Source organism: Triticum aestivum, chromosome 5B (genome assembly GCF_018294505.1).
Source record: "Triticum aestivum cultivar Chinese Spring chromosome 5B, IWGSC CS RefSeq v2.1, whole genome shotgun sequence".
NCBI lineage: Eukaryota > Viridiplantae > Streptophyta > Magnoliopsida > Poales > Poaceae > Triticum > Triticum aestivum.
In genome coordinates, this window is record NC_057807.1 from 542,378,525 (window position 1) to 542,387,738 (window position 9,214).

The window sequence follows — 9,214 nt, forward strand, 5'->3', positions numbered from 1 at the left end:
AAGATGCTCTTACCCAAAGGCATGGGAGGGTTCACTTCCTTGGTGTAGCCTTCGTGAATTTTAATTAGCAGCAAATGACCTTTTTTCGAAATTAGCAACAAATATTGTTCTGAAGTAAAGAGAACTGGTTAGCTCCATGATTGTTTTCTTTTCGCCCTCAATTCTCAGGGAGAAATCGTGTACATGGGACATTGGGACTTCTTGATTAGATCTACGGTGAGCAGAGCTACGGTGAAAATCGCCACACCATCCAAAAGTTCAATCACACAATGCCTTTTCAGGCATTTTTTTGTTTAATTACCCACCCAAAACAACCAACATACTTGGCTCAAAATTAATAAATAACCAACATATTTGCTAAAAAAAGAGAACCAACATATTATCTTCAGTTTACTTATTCACGGGAGGCCGAGCGCTGTTACTTCAGGCCACGTCAGCAGCCAAGAAGTCAAAGTCTGGACAATGCGGTCATCGTGGCGGGCCGGGTGGGGTCGGGCTTCTTCTTGTCGGAATCTCTGGGCCTGAGCCCGCGCGCCCTCTCGCGCAGCGCGAGCTTCTGCACCTTGCCCGTGGCGTTCTTGGGCAGCTCGTGGACGAACACCACCTTCCTCGGCACCATGAAGTGCGCTATCTTACTCCGGCAGAAGGCCACCAGCTCCTCCTCGCTCACCTCGCCGGCGCCGGAGTCGAACTCCTTCTTCAGCGCGACGAAGGCGCACGGCGTCTCGCCCCAGTGTGGGTGCGGCATGGCGACCACCGCCGCCTCCTGCACCGCCGGGTGGCCGTACAGCGCCGCCTCCACCTCCACGCTGCTGATGTTCTCGCCGCCGGAGATGATCACGTCCTTGGACCGGTCCTTGATCTCCACGTACCCATCCGGGTGCACCACGCCCACGTCGCCCGTCAGGAACCACCCGTCGCGGAACGCCGCGTCCGTGGCCTCCGGGTTCTTGTAGTACCCCTTCATCACGCTGCTCCCGCGCAGCACGATCTCGCCGAGCGTGGTGCCGTCCCGGGGCACGCTCGCCATGGTCTTGAGGTTCTTGACGTCGGCCCCGGCGAGGGAGATCGCGCTCACGCCCTGCCGCGCCTTGAGCGCAGCACGCTCCGGCGCTGGCAGCGCGTCCCACCGCTCCCGCCACTCGCAGACCATGGCCGGGCCGGTCGCTTCGGTCATGCCGTAGGCGTGCGTGACATGGAACCCGAGGCGCTCGACGCGCTCGAGCAGCGCGGCGGGAGGCGGCGCGCCGCCCGTGAGCACCTCGACGGCGCGGGGCAGCGGGTCACGGTGGGCGTCGAGGAGGACGTTGAAGAGCACGGGCGCGACGCACATGTGAGTGACGCCGTGGTCGACGATGGCGGAGTACATGGCGTCCGCCGTCGGCGCGCGGACGCAGACGTTGGCGCCACCACGCGCTGCCACGCCCCACGTGAAGGTCCAGCCGTTGCAGTGGAACATGGGGAGCGACCAGAGGTAGACCGGCTCGTGGCCCACGCCCCACTGCAGCAGCAGCCCGACCGTGCTGAGGTAGGCGCCCCGATGGCTGTACACGACGCCCTTGGGAGCCGACGTGGTGCCGGAGGTGTAGTTGAGCGCGACGGCGTCCCACTCGTCCACCACCTCGCGCGGCGGGTGCCTGGCCGGGTCGCCGCGCGCAACCAGGCCCTCGTACTCCAGCTCCCCAACACGCGCCCCCGTAGGCGCGTCGATGTCGTCGATGACCACCAGCAGCGGCAGGGACGACGAGGCGACACCCTTGAACGCGTCGGTGGCGACACGGATGTACTGGTAGTCGACGAACATGAGCTTGGGGGCGGCGTGGCGAAGAATGGCGGCGACGCCGGCGGCGTCGAGGCGGGTGTTGATGGCGTTGATCACGCCCCCAGCCATGGGCACCGCGAAGTGCATCTCGTATAGCGCGGGGGTGTTGGGCGCGAGCACGGAGACGACGTCGTTCCTGGCGACGCCGAGCGCCTGCAGCGCAGCGGACAGGCGGACGCAGCGGTGGTGCGTCTGGCGCCAGGTGAAGGCGGTGCCACCGCAGACGACGGAGGTGCGGTCGGCGTACACGGCCGCTGCCCGTGGCAGGAAGGTGACCGGGCTCAGCGGCACGTGGTTGGCGTCGCGCTTCGGCAAGCTGTCCATGGCCGGTCGATGGATGGATCAGTATTCAGTACTGAATTGATTCCTCACGTGTTGGAGGATCGATGGGTGATCTGAGCTGATCCGATCTGGTCTGCGCTTGAGCAGACAACGAGAGATGGAAGCAAGCTAGGAGGAAGAATGGTGGGTGTGTTTGTGTGGAGCGGCGGGGCGGGTTGCTGCTTATTTATAGTGTGCGCGCGGGAGAAATGGGCGTCTCACTCTCTTCATATTCCTGGTAGCTACCACGCGGGTGGTAACGAAATTCAAGCTTAAACCGTGACGTGTGTGGAAGTGGAACCGATTGTGTGTGGTAATTTACCCATCAGGGTTATTACACGATTCTTCTTCTTCTTCTTCTTCTTTTAAAGTAACAAACAACATAAATAATAAAAATCACATCCAGATCTATAGACCACCTAGCGACGACTATAAGCATTAAAGTGAGACAAAAACGTGTCTCTACCATCGCCCCTCGCTTGCCGAAGGCAGACAAAACTTGTTGTGGTAAACAGTTAGGAAGTCGTCGTGCTAAGGTCTCATAAAACTAGCGCACCAGAGCAGCAACTGTCACCAATGAAAAGAAACGTAGATCAAATGGATTCAACATAAAGACACACGAATATAGACCAACAAAGACCGGATCAAAGCAGATCCACCACAATTCCAATGAAAAAAGAGGGCGAATTCGCAACAAATTTGTGATGAGAAAAAGACAAAGAGCCAGCACTCACCGTTTGTTTTGTTTAACGAATATAAAAAGGCACATATGAGATCATATATTCATATCACGTTTATATTGCTTTGATAAGAAGTTCCCATGACATGATAAGTTTCTTTAGTTACGCGTCAATTTTGAGAAAGAAAACAAAACACAAGTGTATCTTATCCTCGGTCGTACGACCGTATGCATTTGTTTCCCGCACACATGGATCACGTACAGCCCGGGCGCCCACCTTCCTTCCTTGAGCATGAAAGTACACGACCACTATGCACAAATCCTTCCTTGAGCATGAAAGTACACGACCACTATGCACCCAACAAAGGAAAATAATACTATGATAGTATCAAAAATTATGATCCGACACATGTACACATTCCGTTCATTGTTAAATATAAGGTAGAGGGTTGTTTGCAAAAAGAAAAAACTAGTGGGCAGGGCCGTCTCCAGGAATTTGGTGGCCCAGGGCGAAAGGCGAAATTTGGCCCTAAATTTTGAAAATTCTATATAACTAAAACATACTCTCATTTAGCAATTCGGTGTAATATTTTGAATTTATCATAAATTGATCCTAATAGAGTAAAGGTGATACAATACATGTAATAAAAACTAACCTAAAAGCAAAACAAAAACTATAATTCAAACAATACATGCATGAGTTATAAGCTTATCATTTATTACGATATAAGAAAGTAAAATCAGACCGTACCTTTAAATTTGAATGAGAAACTATGTCAAAATTTTAGATGACCGAGTAGCTATCTCCAAAAATAGTTCTTGCAATCCAGGTGAAGTTTAAACTTTTGACTGTGAAGCATAAAAGAATTTGTTATTTATCAATCAGGCCGAAGTACAATGGCTAATGCTCAGCTTATTAACTATCAATGTGATCATTTTCTGTACCGAAATTTTGAGGACAAATAGCGTATCTGCATATGTATGATTGTTAAGGAGTACCCACCTTGATTTTTGGATCAGAAGATGCAGAGTTGTTCCCAGTTTCTATATCCAAGAATCAAAATTCAGAACCCTATTATTTGAAGCAAATCGAGCCAGATCTGAAAAAATTAGGCCTCGGACATTCACGTGGGGATGCTTGAGGTAATTAGCCAACTAGCATGCACCATCCATGGCGTCTAGCGACGACCAGTGAGATAGGAGGAGAACTAGACGAGGACGACGACGGGAGGGCGAGCAGCACAAGCGCTCAGATCTGTGGACGGAATCCTAGTCGTAACATGTGATCAGGCGAGGCGGCTGCGAGTACTGCGAGATGGGCAACAGGCGAGCCATGTGCTGATCAGATAACCTGATCGGGCCACCAGGCTTTGTATGTTTCTAGTGATTCAGGGGCCCCAAAAAATCGAAGGCCCTGTGCAGTCGGCCCACTTGGCCTCTGCCTTATCGACAGGCCTGCTAGAGGGCACTAGCCCCGTGCTGGGAGGCGCGGCATCGCCACACACAAACGCTGAAACACCTCTTTCTCAAAAAAAAAAAACGCTGAAACACCACACATGGCTGTTAAGATCAGAGCGAGTAAAATAGGGTGACATAAGCGGACACGCATTTTTGAGACATGCGGCTACACGATGCTGGAATCTCGTTCGTCCGTGCGCCCATCGCGATTGCTACTTATTATAGTCCCTTTCCAATACCTAACACATTAATCGCCAGCATTCGCGAATACGTGGTGCTATACACCCGGCAGTGGACCAGACGGCATTTATGTTCGTATGGATACAGGCTTGTTTGCTAGCGCCCACGTCACTATTTTGGAGATGGCATAACTGCTCTTCGACGCTAGGCACACATCATTAAGCACGCGCGCTAGAGGCTCGTACTGTTCATCTTCTCCAAGCTCCACGTGGAGAAACAAAGACGGAAGAGGAGATGGGTTCTACGCACATGGGGTAGCCCCTTGAAGGCTGGAAATCCCTGCGTGATCTGTTATCCTTGTTTTATTTCTCTACAAAGCAACATGCCCACCTGCAATCAGGCTGGTCATAGTGGAGAGTAACTTAGACTAGTAACATACATATGTTACTAGTCTATGTTACTACCTTCATAGTGGGTAGTGTCATAGATGTGGTAACATAGTTGCCTTCATTTATTACTTTGTAGACTCATTATGCATTGGAAACCGCTATGTGATGGTAACATATTATGTTACTCTATTTGCCTCTCTCCTCATTAACTACTTGCCACATCATCAATTTTGCTTATGTGGCATCTATGTTACTACCTATGTTACTCCCACTATGACCAGCCTCATCTCTCCCTTGCTGGGTGCCATCATGGGGTACAGGGGCAGCTGGGTGTAATTGATGAGCGCACGGATGTTTAATTTGCCATAACGCTGGCTGCCCATTGCTGAATTATTGCCTGTAAGACAATAAGTTTTGGGAACCAGCACAACCCTCTAGGGGTGGCTTATCTCATTATATATAATGGTTCTGTTACAATAAGTACATATGTACAGAAGCTATACATAGTCTAACACCCTCCCTCAATCTTAGCCACTTTCTAAAGAACTGAGAAGGGTAAGATTGCGCCTACCAGCCTCAAACTGTGGCAGTGGTAAAGGCTTAGTGAAGATGTCTGCAAGTTGATCCTTAGATGAGATAAACTTGATCTGGAGTTGCTTCTGTGATACACGTTCCCGTACAAAGTGATAGTCAACTTCAATGTGTTTCGTTCGGGCATGAAATACTGGATTTGCAGAAAGGTATGTAGCACCGATGTTATCACACCAAAGAATAGGAGGCTGTGGTTGAGACAAACCCAACTCCTGAAGCAAAGACTGCACCCAAATAATCTCTGCAGTAGCATTAGCCACAGCCTTGTACTCAGCTTCAGTACTGCTACGTGACACAGTAGCCTATTTCCGAGCACTCCAGGCGATCAAATTAGGGCCAAAGAATACTGCATAACCCCCCGTGGATCGCCTGTCATCTGGGCTACCAGCCCAATCTGCATCAGAGAAGGCCGAAAGGACCCGAGAGGAAGTCGGCCGAATATGCATACCAAATGTCAGGGTGAACTGAACATAACGAAGAATGCGTTTAACAGCAGCCCAATGAGTATCTCTGGGAGCCTGAAGATACTGACAAACCCTGTTAACAGCATAAGAGATATCTGGTCTCGTGATCGTCAAGTACTGAAGTCCACCAACAATGCTCCTGTACTCTGTGGCATCCGCAGGAGACAAAAGCTCACCATCAACAGCTGTTATCTTGTCAGTAGACGACATGGGTGTGGTGGTCGGTTTGCACTTCAGCATGCCCGCTCTTTGTAACAACTCCAAGGAGTACTTCTTCTGCGTAAGGACAAGACCAGTAGCACGAGAAGTGACCTCAACTCCAAGAAAGTAGTGAAGCTTCCCAAGATCTTTGACCGCAAAATCAGCACCAAGAGAGCAGACAAGAGCATCAACAGCATACTGAGAAGAGCTGACAAGGATAATATCATCGACATATACCAAAAGATACATAGTGACTTCTGGCTTCTGTAGAAGAAATAATGAAGTGTCAGCAGTGGACGGCACAAACCCATGAGCACGAAGGGCAGAGGCAAGGCGGGCATGCCAGGCACGAGGAGCTTGCTTCAAACCATATAGTGCTTTGGAGAGACGACAAATATAGTCAGGACGATCAGGATCAGAGAAACCAGGCGGCTGTTTCATATAAATCTCTTCCTCCAAAAAACCATGTAGAAAAGCATTCTGCACATCAAGTTGACGAAGTGACCAACCACGAGAAACAACAATGGAGAGAAGAAGCCGAATAGTGGTAGGCTTGACGACAGGACTGAAGGTGTCCTCATAGTCAAGACCATGGCGCTGCCGAAAACCGCGAGCAACAAGTCGCGCTTTGTAACGCTCAATAGATCCATCCGAATGCTTCTTCACTTTGAATACCCATTTTGAGTCAATAATATTTACCCGTGGTGGTGGAGGAACGAGAGTCCATGTCTTGTTACGAAGAAGAGCATGAAACTCCTGCTCCATAGCCTCTCGCCAATGTGGAATGCGCAGGGCAGCCTGATATGAGCGAGGCTCAGAAGATGGATCCGCAACAGCAGCAGCCAAACAAGCAGCCAACCAAGCAACCGTACCATCCTTACGTTCCTTAGGTTTGAAAATGCCACTGCGACTGCGTGTATGTGGTCGGGACACACGAACCACCGAGGTCGACGGAGCAGCCTGCAACGGGCTGGAGGACGGCGACGTTGACGAGTCAGCCGGTGACGAGGAGCCAGACACAGTAGCCTCGGGCTCGGTCGGCGAAGAAGGTCGGCCCACCAGCGAAACCGGCAGAGCGGACGAAGCAGCTGGCGACGCCGGCGTCACAGACCGGGCCGATGGCGAGCCCGGCATAGTGGGCCGTGGCGCGGCCGATGTCGCGGGCCGATCCGCGGATGAAGGCGACGTGAGGACAACGTCGCGGACCCGAGCTACAGGCGAAGACGGCGTGACGGGCCGAGCCGCGGGCGAAGACGGCGTGACAGGCCGAGCCGCTGAAGACTCGGCGGCCGCTGGCGAAGAGGGCCGAGCCGCTGGAGACTCGGCGGTCGCTGGCGTAACGGACCGAGCAGTGGAGATGCTCGGCGCGACGGGCTCTTCGGGTGACCATGCATGGGCACGCAAATCGATGCCATGCAACATAGGGCGATCAACGTGCCCATCAGAAGGCGGTGATGATGATGGTGAATCCTCCAAAAGCTCCAAACGAGCCCCACGTCCGGTTCCTGCACCATGGTTAGGTAACAGCAAAGGAGAGTATGCAACATCATCAAATTGGTCAGAAGCAACAGAGGATGAATGCAGAGATGGTGGTTTGACAGTGGACACAGGAAGTTTGGCAAAGGGAAAAACATGCTCATCAAACACGACGTCCCGAGATATATAGACACGATTAGTGGGAACATGAAGACATTTGTAACCTTTATGAAGAGAGCTATAGCCAAGAAAAACACACTTCTTAGAACGAAACTCAAGCTTGCGCTTATTATATGGACGAAGATGCGGCCAGCAAGCACACCCAAATACCTTGAAAAAGGTATAATCAGGTTGTTCATTAAGGAGAACCTCAATGGGAGTCTTCATGTTTAAAACACGAGTGGGAGTACGGTTGATGAGAAAGCATGCAGTGGTGAAAGCATCACTCCAAAACCGAAACGGAACAGATGCATGGGCCAAAAGAGTAAGACCAGCTTCAACAATATGACGATGCTTACGTTCGACTGAACCATTCTGCTGATGTGTATGTGGACATGCTAAACGATGAGCTATCCCAAGCGACTGAAAGAAGGAGTTGAGGTTGCGATACTCGCCCCCCCAGTCCGACTGGACATGAACAATTTTGTGCTTGAGAAGACGTTCAACATGTTTTTGAAACTGAACAAAAATATCAAACACATCAGATTTGCGTTTAATAAGGTAAAGCCAGGTAAAGCGACTATAAGCATCAACGAAACTGATATAGTAATTATGACCACTGACAGAAGTCTGAGCAGGACCCCATACATCTGAAAACACAAGTTCTAAAGGATGTTTCACCTCACGACTGGACTCCGAAAAAGGAAGTTGATGACTCTTCCCCTGCTGACAAGCATCACACACTGCTACATCTTTATTACTAGACAAACTAGGAAGCTCATGACGACGCAAAATATGACGGACAATAGGTGTGGCCGGGTGACCAAGACGAGCATGCCACTGTGACGGAGAGACCCGAACTCCACTGAAAACACGGGCGACGCCAGGATGCTCCAGACGGTAGAGGCCCTGGCACAACCGCCCACTAAGAAGAATGTCCCTCGTGCCCCGATCCTTAATAAAAAGATCAAAAGGGTGAAATTCACAAAGCACATTATTATCACGTGTGAGTTTAGGAACTGAAAGAAGATTACGGGTCACAGATGGAACTCGAAGAACATTGCGAAGCTGAAGACTCCTATTGGCATGTCTAGTGAGAAGAGATGCTTGACCAATATGAGAGATGTGCATACCTGCTCCATTGGCGGTGTGGATCTTGTCGGAGCCATGATAGGGTTCACGAGTGTGAAGCTTCCCCATCTCGCTGGTCAGATGCTCTGTCGCCCCAGAGTCCATGTACCAGTGTGGATCGATGGAGTAGGACTGAGTGTGTCCCTGTTGCTTCTGCGGCGCGGGATGATCAGCCATGGCGACCTGACGGGCATTGTTGCGTGTATCTTTGCCGTCATTGCCAAGACCAAGGAAGCTTCGCTGGAAGCGCTTATGACACTTGGAGGCCCAGTGCCCATCGCGGCCACAAAGCTGGCACACACGTGGACCACCAGCCCCCGGTAAGGTCGCAGTAGGTGGGGGG

General features: G+C 51.1%; 1 protein-coding gene across 1 annotated transcript; it reads right to left on the bottom strand.

Annotated features, from left to right (window-relative positions):
• Positions 1-257: 257 nt before the first annotated feature.
• On the bottom strand, positions 258-2,288 carry LOC123116847 (trans-cinnamate:CoA ligase, peroxisomal-like). Its single transcript, XM_044537737.1, has one exon. It carries the CDS (start codon positions 2,144-2,146, stop codon positions 449-451), a length of 1,698 nt encoding a protein of 565 aa, XP_044393672.1. The 5' UTR covers positions 2,147-2,288; the 3' UTR covers positions 258-448.
• Between the last annotated feature and the right edge of the window lie 6,926 nt (positions 2,289-9,214).

What these genes read in the sequence shown, in the direction of transcription:
- LOC123116847 (XM_044537737.1), bottom strand. Translation starts at nt 2,146, where the DNA reads ATGGACAGCTTGCCGAAGCGCGACGCCAACCACGTGCCGCTGAGCCCG.